This window comes from Canis lupus, chromosome 10 (genome assembly GCF_048164855.1).
Source record: "Canis lupus baileyi chromosome 10, mCanLup2.hap1, whole genome shotgun sequence".
NCBI lineage: Eukaryota > Metazoa > Chordata > Mammalia > Carnivora > Canidae > Canis > Canis lupus.
The window spans coordinates 67,600,313-67,613,735 of NC_132847.1; the positions used below are offsets into that span (position 1 = coordinate 67,600,313).

The window sequence follows — 13,423 nt, forward strand, 5'->3', positions numbered from 1 at the left end:
TGAAAGGCGTAGACTTAAAACTCAAGATAGACTGTGGTCAAATAAGGAAGAACTTCTTGACCGCCACTGATTCAACTATGGGACGCACTCAAAAGGAATTCTTGGCAAAATGTCAAGTAAGGAGAGCTCAAGCCCGGGGAAGGATGACAGGGCTTCTTGTTGGAACCTCTAACTCTCAAGTTAACTACACCTTAAGCAAAGCACTCCCTCAATCAGAAGCGCTCGGTGACTGGTACTCCCAACACCGAGCAGTGGAAAGGGGCTAGTGAAATGAAGGAAAAGGAGGAAAAGAATGTTCCCTTGGAGATTTCTTCATCACAGGAAACAAGGCACAGGCAGCTAGGCTGTATCAGTGGCAACAAATGGGATCACAATGTTTCAATTAAATACCAGAGCTGTTGGAACTTTTTAACAAAATACAGTTTATGCTGGTAGTTGTTTTTCTTATGGAGAGGCAGGATTGTACCCGAGGTAACAGAACAAAACAAAAACAACCCCAGAAAACCACCAAAACACATGGGCTCTGGAACCAGAGGGCCTGAAATGTATTTTCTAGCTCCTGTCTTTAACTAGCTGTGTGACCTTGGGCAAGTTACCTAATCTCTCTGTTCCTCAGGTTTCACCTCTGGAAAATGAAGATAAATTGATAATTAGGTACCATTACTAGGTAATGAGTAGATACCTACTCTGTAGGGTATTGGTAATAGTATTTACAAATACTGATTTTTCAGGTAGAGTAGTGCTGGGGACATGATTAGTGCCATATAAGTATTTGACAAATAAAAATATTAAGATCCAGGATTCAACTCAAAAGTAGCTTATAGACAACCTTGTGCTGAGAAATGGCTATGGGTATTGCCATGAGAAATCTCAAAGATGTCTTTACGTTGGCTCTTAGGAGTCTGACTTGTTGACCAGCACATCGTTTGCTGATCATGGGAACTGAACAGGTCTGAAGCACAGAGGTCATTCTGACATGGCAAAATGGAAACTGGAGGTTTTTTAACAAAATTAATTAAACCTTAATCACCCCCACAGTAAATGAAAGTTAAACAAACATATTATTGAGGCATTTCCCAAAAGCTGTTGTATTTGATCGGAAGGCCCATAACGTGATAGGAGTGTAGGTAGGTGTGGCTTCTGCCACAGAGCTCAACACAGTGGCATTAACTTAGTGAATTCACTGTGGCTCTCTCTGCTCCCCAGTTTTGAAGGCTCAATGGCTTGGTTTGGTATCACGCATTCACTCAACAGTTACTCAATCAGCACCTACTTTGTGCCAGATACCAGGACAGGTAATGTGGACCAAACAGACAACAAGTTGCTACAGCCCCTGCCTGCCTCCACAAAGTCTGGCAGAAAAGGCCAATGTTAAAAACCAGATGTGCATCCACAAAACTTGACTGTCAATAAACTAATTTACAGCAAGAAGAGCTTCAAGTAGACTGCATTTGCTTCTCTAAGACCAAGCCACGGCTTTCATGCAATAGTTATGACTACCCAAGATTCCAGCAGAGGAAAACATGGATGGTATCAGGCATCGTCTTGACAAACACTGAGCCATTCAGGATTGTGAATTCCCTATTCTAAGCTTTCCAACCACCCATGCCCTCACCTCACCCATTCTCCCATTCTTGCTGCTTTTCTCAAGAAGACTACAATCCATTTATTTTATTTCTCCTTCCCCTATTCCAATCACACACACACACACACACACACACACACACACACACACATATCTTGCTTCACCAAATTTCTTCACCTATTATTCTGATTGCAGTTTTCCAAGTTCTAAAAGTTCTTCCATCACACACATAGAGAAATAATGTTACTTATTCCAGAGATGGTTACACATATACAATCTTTACAGAGGCTACTAGTTTAAACCTCAGAGAGCAACATTATTTCTGTTATTTTCACATTTGGGGTTGGCATGGTGGGGTGGAAAGGGCTCTGAAGGGCAGATCTACCCTGAAACTGTTGCCCCATAAACCCTCAAAATAATTTCATTTAACCTGTAAAATAATCTAATGAGGCACAAAAGTTAATTTTATAAAAATTATTAAAGCTTATTAGATACCAGAATGTGCTAGGCATTATACAAAGGGCAAAATTAAAACAAGAACTTGTCAGGTTCATAGTCCAAAGTCAGCAGTCATTCTTTACTGGTGTTTCTATGAACTGTAAGCAGCACTTAATAATAGAAAAAGCACAGCCATAAGACAAGTTTTAACCAACATTCAAAACATCACTAAATAAGCGAATATTTCAGTCAATGCAGAAGTAAAATAACTCACGTTATTTAATTTCACACAAACATAACATTCATGGTAAAGTAAGACAGGGCTTCCGTTGTGCAGCAATTTCAAGGTTTTGTTTTTACTCTTACAGGCCTACCACAGGGTCACAAGCAGGGTACTCAGGTATGATCTCTTTGATGCATTCAATCTAGCCAAAATGGATGAGACTGATGTATCAACCAGAATGTTAGCTTATTTAGCCATAATTAGGGCTCTTTTTCCAGTGACTCAGATTAATCTAAGTCCCAGAGTTTCTGAGGAACCACACAATCCAGGTTACATTCATTCAACACTACTCTACAAACTGATGCAAGGAGCATTAGAGGAACTTTCCACTGAATTTCCCTGAGAAAAAGGTGAAATGCTAAAGATTCTTAAAAATATTTTTAAATTGTGATCAAACACTAGCCCGAATGTAGTCTACGGAGAAAATGTAATTAAATACAGTAATTATTTTAACAAATTTTCACTGGGTGAACTTTTATTTTTTTTAAAAGATTATTTATTATTTGGGATACAAAGAGAGAGTGAGAGAGACCATGAGTGCGCGGGGGTGGCAGAGTGGGATGGGGGGAGGGACAGAGAGAGTCCCAAGCAGACTCCACACTAAGCATGGAACCCAACACGGGGCTCGACCTAATGCCCCCCAAAATCACACCCAAGCTGAAACCAAGAGTCAGATGCTTAACCAACTACACTATCCAGGTACCCACCCTGGGTGAACTTTTAAAACAGGAACTCTAAGCTCAAAAAGAAATGTTCTGTGCCTGTCCTCTTCTTGGGTACCTCACCAGGAGTCAGCAGAAGGCCTGGAATGTATTAGATGCTCAGGACTATCTTCTGGGTACATAAATAAATAAATATCTTCCCCTGATTATTACCATGGGTTCACCTCTAAGAAAAATAACAAAGGCAAAAGTTATCTGAGTGTATATAAAATAAAATCTTGCTCTTCACCTTAAAATATGAATTTCCACCACTAAAAACATAAAATTAATGAAAATATAAGTTTCCATAAAGATATTCATAGAATGCTATTAATTCCAATCCATTTTGCACAGCAAATCTATATGAAAGCATGGTACTAAAAACAAAAACAAAAACAAAAACAAAAACAAAAAAACATGGTACTATTACCTCCATGTATGTAGTAACAACTACAGAATGTGAAAGATAACTTATTTAGAAACAGTCTCATAAAAATAACTATATATGAAAACATTCATATTATATCAAAGCACTTACTATCTGAAAAGCTGTAATGAAGATTTATAAGGCAAAAGTAACACAATTTGGGCTGTAAGGAAACCTTTTGAAAGCTGGTATTTTCGATACTTGATAGCTAAATTCATTAATGACCTCTTTCACATCATCATCCTTTATAGTACATCACTGAGACATTTCTCCAAAACCAATCTATGATGGTAGGAAGACTTGCATGCTGACTTCTTCACAGACATTTGCTATGAAGTGCCTCATGCCCTTGTAATTTCTGCATGCTCATCGGTTGTCTACCACTATCATAAATGAATATGGTTTATATGAAGACACTGATAACCCATAAAGTAAGTTAACAGTCAAGACAAAACTTACCAAGCACAATGACCACAGTCTTCAGAAGACTCATCATGGTATCCCGATTCCGCCGGGGTCCAGAACTATGCCGAGACATCCTCATAGTCCTCTGGCGAACATAGCCAAAAATATGAGCATAGAGAACCACCATTACGACAAAGGTCACCAAGTTGAAAATGGCCCAGAAGACTAAGTAAGAGTCACTGTAGAGGGGTGCCATGTTGGAACAATTTTCAATATCACAGATGCAGTTCCAGCCCACACTGGGTATAGCACCCATAACGATGGCCATAGTCCAGATGACCACAATCACCACCACCACCCGCCGGTTGCTCATCCGTGTGTGGAGCTGCATGCGGAAAACTGTAATGTGCCTCTCGATTGCAATAGCCAGTAAGTTGGCCACAGATGCCGTCAAGCTGGTGTCAATGAGGCCCTGGCGGAGGAGCCACGTGCTGACAGTCAGCCTCCGAGTGTTGGGTCCTGTGTTGAACATTAGGTAGAAGTAAGCCAACCCAGCAAAGAAGTCTGCAGCAGCCAGATTAGCCATTAAGTAATAAATAGGAAAATGGAAGCGGCGGTTGACATAGATTGCTACCATGACCAGTAGGTTGGCCAACATGATGAAGATACAGACAGTGATTCCAAGTCCCATCACCAGCTTGCTCACTGTGTTCCATTCTGTGGCAAGATACTTTCCACTCCGGTTATAAAAGAAGGCAATGGACTCATTGTAGAAGCACTGTGGTTCATTCATGGCTGTGAACTAAAAGAGAAAGGAAGAAAGATGAAAAAGAAAGAAAAGAAACCCACAGATCCAAATTTAAAGACGTATAGTATGGTAAATGTGGCAAAAAAAAAAAAAAAAAAAAAAAAAGCAAAGAATCTGAAAATCTGATCCTGCATAATATTCTATTATTATGTTGAAACCCCAAGGCTTTACACTGTATTACTGTCCTCAAGATTAAAGACAGCTGGAGTTAAACAAATGACAAGGTCTGTGCTTGGTGGTTGCATGTCACTGAGGTCTACGAGAAAAGCCACATGACCCAGAAATCTTGCTTAAAATACATGAGACAGATGAAAATTTTGCAGAGAATTGCAATTGGAATATTTACCATAGTGATACCTATTTTGACCTGTTATTTAGGGAATCCGTAAACATAGTTGGTTTATGGATGGGGTATTATTGCTCCATTATTCTGCATTTCTGTTCTCACATAGTATGTTCGATCTGTGACAGTTTGTAGTGCAAATCCCCACAAGGACCATCAGTACCAACATTTCAAAGAGGTCACTATGCATCAAAGCTTCTTTGCCCAAAGCCAGCATTTGCTGTTCGACATTCCTGTGGTCAGCACTGTCTACCCCCATGACTCCTTATCCCCAGAATAGCATTTGTTAACCCATCTATGACGTTTGAGAACTTTTTTCTCTTTGGAGGACATAAGAAATACGTTACCTAATGTAACCTCCGAAGAGCAGTTGACACTTTGGCACCGCTCTACAAAAAAAGTGAAGTGTAGTTCAAGTTTTGCTAGAATGTGAAGTGATAATGTTTTATTATGTGTTTTCTTATTTTTCAGCATCAATTAGGATATACTCATTTATTAATTATACTCACTTGAGTCCAAAAAGGACTGAGCAGGTTTACAACAGAATATAGGTGCTCAATAAAACTGTTTAAAATAAAATGAGGAAATAAAAATATATAGAAGAAATGAGAAAATTTCACATCGGAGAGAATAAAATCACTTTTCCCAAAGCCCTGAGTGTGTCTGAGAGACTCCTAAATCAGGAATTTAAGACTGCTCATATCCTTTTTCTTTTTATCTTGTATGTTTAATCAATGACTTAGCAAATCTGAGTTTTAATCACTATTTTTGATCAAATGTTCTATCGAATATCCATAGGTTGTATGTAAATGTTTATCAAACACTGAACCTTCCCAAACAGTGTGAAATGTTTATTAAATGGTTAGTCTTCTGACTTGTCCAGACATCTAGTCTCTCCTCATTTAGACTCTAAGAGCTTTTAGATTATGTTTCTATCATTACACTTACCATGAGCATCATTATTTATCAGCTGTCTGTTCCTTAAGGAGATCATGGCCCAAGAAAAGAGTGAAGACCTTGTCTTACACATCTGGGTATCTTTTGTACCTTCCAAAAAGTCTCATTCTTTGGAGATCTGAGAACCTGGGTTGTTGCATCCCATTCCACCCCAAATCTTGCCAGTCATCTAATTTTCTTGCCTCTCAGTTTCTTGACCTCATTTCTAATGACCTTCTATTCCATTATAACTCAGCTGCCCACTCCCATGGTCACACCCTGAACTTCGTAACCACTCAGAACTGTCATCCTTGGAAATAAGTGAGACATTTTAATTACTCACCACACTTCCCAATTCTCCAATTTTCTCATTTGATCCCCAGTACATCAGTTCTTTGAAATCACCTATTTCCTTAAGCATCCCACTTTTCCCCCACTGGAGTGCTCTCCCCATCTTCTCCTTTTTCCTTATATAGCTTAGATTTCCTAGTTTTTGGTTCAACCTCTTTCTAATACAGGAACACATTCTCGAAGATTCTGAGGTCAGATCCTTCAGAATTCAATTTTTTTCTGGCCTTAAGAACAGTTACACAGTAGATAATCCTTGGAAAATGTAATATCTCCATCAAAATTTGGAGCCTTGTTCTATAATCATACACATTATTTTCTTTAGCAAAATATATTCATATATACACTAAATTTCATAAATTCATTCTGCACTGGTTTTGCCACTAAGTGAAATATGAAAAAATCTTCAGTTTTCAGACCTTGAATTTTTTAACTTCAGGTAAGGAAGAGGGCACCTTCCTCTTTTCGTCTACTTGTCCCAGTGTACTTCCATTACAGTTTCTTAGAATAAAGAATAACACCAGTTTTGGATGAATGCAGTTTGTTGCCAATTCCATACCGACACCAAGGCTAAATTCATGATGTCTAACCTCAACTTCAGGACTTCTGGAGCACAAGGGGTCTGGTTTTCCCATACTCTCCCTGTTAAGCGTCTACTCAACTGGTCTACTTTATTCCACCTTCGTGACCACCAGCATTATTACTATGGTGGTTTCCTAAGTGTTCTTTCTACCCAGCACCAAGCTCCTCTCTCCAGTGATCTTTCCAAAAGACAAAGTTGACCAAGCTATTCTACTGAAAATGCTTCAATGGCTTACAAGTGCACTTAAGATAAAAATCTATACTCTTCAACCACCTTATCAGGCCTCACCTGCCCTCCAGCCTCACCTCAAACTATTAATGACTTCCAACTCTCCGCTTCAGCCCTACACAACATGTTGTGCTCTCCCTCATCTCTGGTTCTCAGAACAGTGGTTTCCTCTACCAGGATCACTTGAAGGGTTTCTAAAACAGATTTCTGGCCACATCCTGAAAGCTTCTGGTTCAGGAGATGTAAAATGGGGATCCACGTGACACTGATGCTGCTGGTCCAAAGACCACACTTTGAGTCCCACTGGCCTAGAACAACCTTCCCTCAATTTTCACCTGGCTCCCCTGTTCTCATTCTTCATGCAGTTGAAAGGTTATTCTTCATAGTCAGTTTCATAGACATTCTCAAGTCTAAGCAAGGTGTCTTCTACTACAATTATCCCACAACAACACTTAGCACACTGTATAATAATTGCTCAATTAACACTTCCTATGAGAACAGAGAGTCTGACTTTCTTGTTTGTTGTTGTATAGCATCCAATGGTTAGATTAGATGCCCACTATATATTGGCTACATTAATAAATTAATTTCCAGAAATGTTTAGACTTTACAAGTTTCCTTTCTCCAAAGGATATACATACAATATACCAAAAAAATGTATTACCTATAAATGTAAAACTCTCTTCTTTCTTTTAGTCCCTATAGCCATTTACTTTCTCTGAGCAAGTAGATCTTTAAATCAAATACCAACCACATAGTTTTTCACAGCATTCCAACTTCCAAACATCAACTGCTACAAAGTTAAGAGATGGCATGTGCAGCTTCTTCACTTTTACCAACACAGAAAAACTAACCAGTCAAGGGTGAAAACATAAAAGGGTAAATGGTCTTTTGAAGCCACAATATACCAAAAGAAGAAAACTGATGGATATTCCCTGGTGGTATCCCATATATTGCATCAGCAAGTGGCAGGTGTCCAAGCCCTCGGCCATCTCTTATCTCTCAAAAACTTGAATAGTAAACACCACGCCACATTTAATGACCTAACTTACATGATTGTCTGAACTCCAGTTTTGTCATCTGTGAAATGAGAAAATTGAGCTAAATTGTACATAAGGGTAATCTCAATTAAAATTCTAAACTAAGAGAATTCTGGGTAAGGACGTTATACTTCATAAAAATTGCCAGCGCAATACTGAGACAGCACGAAATATGACCCGAATGAAAACAGTAAGGGTAGGATATGCCTGAGAAAAAGTCAGAGGGATGTCAGCTAGATTGAGCGTTAACAGGACTGAACTGAAAGAAGAATAAAATCTCCTCTCTTTTTTATCTGCTAAAAGCAGCAGGCCTGGAATATAAGTGAAGGAGACCCAGGCAGAGCTGCCAACTACCCTTTCCTCACTTCTTCAGGCCCCAAGGGCCTTAGGCAGAAACCCCAATCAAGCTCTGGGAGACTCTAACTCAACTCTGATGGACTATAACACATTCAGACAGTCTTGCCTATAAGGATACAGCAACAGAAAAAAAAAAAAAAAAGATCGAATACAGTAAGACAAACATGCAACCTCAAAAGGAGAGGACCATTCCGAAGAACAAGAAAACACCTCCCCTTGAGCAGATTTATTGGGGGGGTGGGGGATAGAGGGGAATAAGGTAAAAAGAAAAAGATTAAATTATAGGATATTTCTGATTTGTATTTTCAAATGTACATTGTTAGGGTACTAGCAGTGAAAATAGAAAAAGCCATCATAAACAAACAAACAAAAATAGCCAGTAAAAGCTACATGGAGATTGTAATAGTTTCCTAACGCTACTGTAGCAAATTACTACACAGCTTAAACATAAGTTTATTAATTTTTTTTTTGTCCTGGAGGTGAGAAGTCCACAAGGGGTCTCTCACTGAGCTAAAATCAAGGTGTTAGCAGAGCTGTGTTCCTTTCCAAAGGTTCTAGGGTGAGTTTTTCTTGTGTTTTTCAATTTCTAGAGACTGTCCACATTCCTTGGTTCTCGGGCCCCTTCCATCCTTAAAGCTGGCAATAGCCAATCAAGTCTTCTTCATATTGCATCATTCTAATACTGACCCTTCCTGCCTACTGCCTCCATTTCCACATTTAGGGACACTTGTGATTACACCTGAGCCCACCTGGATAACACAGGATAATCTCCTCACGTCAAAATCCTTAACTGACTCACACCTTACCCAGTAGAGCAGCATATTCATAGGTCCTAGAGGTTAAGTAATGAACATCTTTGAAAAACCACTCTTGTGCCCACCAAAGAGATAAAAATACAACTTCTGACTTAAACATAGCAATTTAAGCAATGAAATAAAGTGTAAAAATTCCAGAAAGTTGAAATGGCAAGTCTAAGACATATTGAAGAAATTCACTCAGCACTCAGAAGAGGTCAGAGATGAGAAAGATAAAAGGAAAGGATGCACAGAGATGGAAACATCTAGGAAACCAAGAAAGATTAGGACAAAGCTTCAGCAAGATAGCTTGAAACGTAAGTTACTGCTTAAGAAGAAGGATCTCAGATTACTGGCTTGCATTTATATAAATTACAAAACAGAGTTAATTAAAATTAAAATTTTACCTAAATTTTAGGTATATAGCTTGGTTAGATATTAATTTTACCTAAAATTTAGGCATATAGCTTGGTTAGATTTTGGAATCTCAAGGGTGAAGATAAAAATTCTTTACGTATTAAAAGAAACAAACAAACAAACAAACAAACAAACAAAAAGCAAACAAATGAAATATCTAGGAAAGAGAGACAACAACACAGGATATCACCAAGCCCCTGCTATAGAATTCCAAAGGACAGAACACAAGCAATCAAAATCTCCATTAAAGGGACGCCTGGGTGGCTCAGTGGTTGAGCATCTGCCTTCAGCTCAGGGTGTGATCCCGGGGTCCCAGGATCCAATCCCGCATCAGGCTCCTTGTATGGAGCCTGCTTCTCCCACTGCCTGTGTCTCTGCCTCTGTGTGTGTGTGTGTGTGTGTGTGTGTGCGTGTGCGTCTGTCTCATGAATAAATAAAATCTTTAAAACAAAACAATAGAGCAAAAACAGTGGCAACAAACATCAAAACCCCCAAAATACAGACATCTAAGTAACTGTTCTTCATATGGTTCTAAAACTTAAAGCAAATATCAAAAATTATTGACAGTATACTTATAAAAATAACTCAATGGAATTAAAATCACCTTATCAACAAGATCTTGAAATGAGATGTAGTAAATGTTCATTTTCTCTTATTACTCAAGAATCAAGACATATTACTTCAGTTATAACAATACTTCTCAAAAATTTTTAAAAACCACCTCATCGAATAATTATCATATTCATCATAAGAAATCTGGGGAAAACAAACATGTAATCAGACAAAACTCAACACTTTTTAGAGGTTTGTTATGCTTAAAATCCAAATCACTGTATTTTGAAATTTCTCTGTAATAAAAGAAGTTCCAGAATTCCGCACTGCCCGAGGAACAAAGATGTAAATAAAACAGGATTATTCCAAAAATATTGTCCTGGATGCTAAAAAGAGAGGTCCACACGCATGCCCTTTTCACATCCACCAATTACATCTCAGGATGATGGGGCGGAGGGAGGAGGCCTCTTGGCTGCTCTGCAGAGCAGATGTTCCCAATCTGCGAAGTTTACCTCACCCATCATGTGATCTCAGGAGAAGTCATAACAATTCCGCCAAACCTGAACTCTAAAGAGGCACATACGGTGTTCATCTTCACTATGCACTTCATTTATTTGTGCATTCACAATTTACGGAATGCCAGGTAGGGGAGGGCATCGCACTACACCACATCTCGGAGGGCTCCCAAAATGATACCCCTGGTGCCTGCTGCAGATCCTCTCACAGTCAACCTGCTGTGAGTTTTGATCTCCTGAAAGACAATAATATAATTCACTGGCCAGGTGGAAAAGAGAACACTTGGCAAAAGCTCACAGCCTGGTAATTAAAGCTTTGTGATTTAGTAACTAGATTTAAAAAAAAAAAAAAAGTAAATGTGTATGCAGCTGACATTCTAAAAGAGAGATTTTACTCTCTGCTGGATAAAGGACCAGTAATATGATATAAATCAAGTGTAGTTATCCACTTCTGCTAAAGTCCAACAATGGAGTGAATGCGTCTTCCTGATTCTGGTGCTGGGGACAGCTAATTGGTCTTCAGGTAAGGCCCGTAACTGCTCGGGATGGTGATTTTCTTATTTGCGAGGTAAGGTATGAATGCTAAGGCCCCTGCAAATCAAGCTCCTCAACTTAAATAATCAGACCTTCTACACATTTCTTCCCCCTTCCCCCCCCAAAAAAAAGAAAAGAAAAAAAAGAGCACAGAATTCAATGCCATAAGTCTCTATTGAGAAAAAAATAGTTCTCATCCCATTCAGAGCCTTAAATGAGAAACAAAAAAACTGAAATGATCTGCTGCTAGAACTAGTAAATGGGTCACAATGCTGATAGAAACTACAAATGTTTGAAAGTTAGTATTCTTTTTGTGGGGAGAGGGGAAGGGGCCTCCTTCCAGGGGCAGAGAGGGAGGGAGGAAGGGACAGAGAGTGAGAGAGAAAGAATCTTCAACAGGTTCCATGCTCAGAGCAGAACCTGACACAGAGCTCCATCTCCCGACCCTGAGATCATGACCTGAGCCAAAATCAAGAGACAGATGCTTAACCGACTGAGCCACCAACATGCCCCTAAAAGCTAAACATCTAACCATACGTGGAGAATAGGCAACTACAATATTTTCGAAAGTTCACCTTAAAAGGTACACAAGATGCTACTTCTTATACAGTAACAATGTATGTGAATAGGATGTAGACACATGTAAAGAGAAACTATGAAAAGCAAATTGCACACCCGTGAAAATACTTTGTAGCTGCTACAGCCCCTGGCAAGGAGCAGAGATAAACTGGGCAACGTTATACTTATCAAATTTCCAAAGAGAAAATTTTGAGTTGGTCCTAAGAGGAAGGAATGAAAAAGAAAAAAAGTCACTAAAAGGATGAAGAGGTTATGAGAAAATGTAATCCTCAATGCATTCTTGAGTTAAAAGGGAACCCCAAGCCAATGCAATGGGCTGCCCTGGAGGCACACTGTTAGATTATGGAGACAGGGCATTAAATATTACTGGAAAGAAGAGGAGCTCTGAGCCTTGATGGGGGCTGTGGGCTAGAACTGAGAACAATCACTAAGCTAAAAGTCTTGAAGATCTCCTTATTAGTAAAAGAGGAGACCAAGAGAAAAAAAAAAAAAATCTATCCAGTTGCCCTGGGGAAAACAAGGAAGTCTGTCTCAGCTGAGGCTCCAGGCTAGGAAACAGATAAAAGTCTCCCTTCAGAGTCATGACCCCAAGCCTATAAATCATATACAGTTGCAACCTGAAGTTCAACTACCTGTCAAGTGTGTGAAGCCACAGAAGGGGAATGACCACAAACCATGGTCCTGAGCATGTGATATCTGCATCCATTTCCTGCTCCACGTTGCCTAGCACTAAGGAGCAGCAGACCTCTCCAGAGAGCTGGACCTCTGTGCAGCCCCAACCAAACACAAACTCACCGCCTGAAAGAATAAGGGCACACCGAATACCGCAGGTGAGAACCAGCAGAACAGTCGGCAGCAGGAGCAGCCCCAGGGATATCAAAGATTACCAGAATGTGAGATTTAACATGCATACTTGACGTGAAGCCTCAAGGTAACTCTCTTTCCTTGATGCAAGCTTTCACTCCAATGTCTCCGCTCTCCTCTTAAATGCTACTGATCTTCAGCACTGTACCTTCCATTTGTTTCCAAACCTCCCTAAAATTACTTGATATTACTGTTTTGTTTTTCAGAAACTTGAGAGGGAGAGAGAATATGTGTACCTGCAGGCAGGAGAGACAGAGGGAGAGAAAGAATCTCGAGCAGACTCGGTGCTGAGCATGGCATCAGATGCAGGGCTCGATCTCATGACCCCAAGATCATGACCTGAGCAGAAACCAAGGGGTGGACGCTTAACCAAATGAGCCAGGTAGGCACCCCCTACTCCTTTGGTTTTATATTTTCAAAGTTTATTTGGTTATCTTTGTTTGAAGGCAACATAATTATATTACAAGAACAAACAAGGAAATTAAGAACAAAAGAAATTGATAGCCAATTTTTTTTAGGAATATAAACAAGAGCTCCTGAATATATTACATATCCATAATATATTATACATTTATATATTTACATATTATAATTATATTGGAACACTTATGTAATCTACAAATATAATTTTATATAGTAAGACTAGGGTTTAATTCAGAATGCAAAGATGATCTAACACTTAAATA

General features: G+C 39.2%; 1 protein-coding gene across 4 annotated transcripts in view; it reads right to left on the reverse strand.

Moving 5' to 3' along the window:
- LPAR1 (lysophosphatidic acid receptor 1) overlaps positions 1 to 13,423 on the reverse strand; it is a 132,649-nt gene that overhangs the window by 51,928 nt on the left and 67,298 nt on the right. For all 4 annotated transcript variants that reach the window (XM_072842321.1, XM_072842322.1, XM_072842320.1 and 1 more), the window contains exon 3: positions 3,894 to 4,641. In XM_072842321.1, coding sequence (XP_072698422.1) covers positions 3,894 to 4,641 — 748 coding nt within the window. The remainder of the gene's footprint in view (positions 1 to 3,893; positions 4,642 to 13,423) is intronic.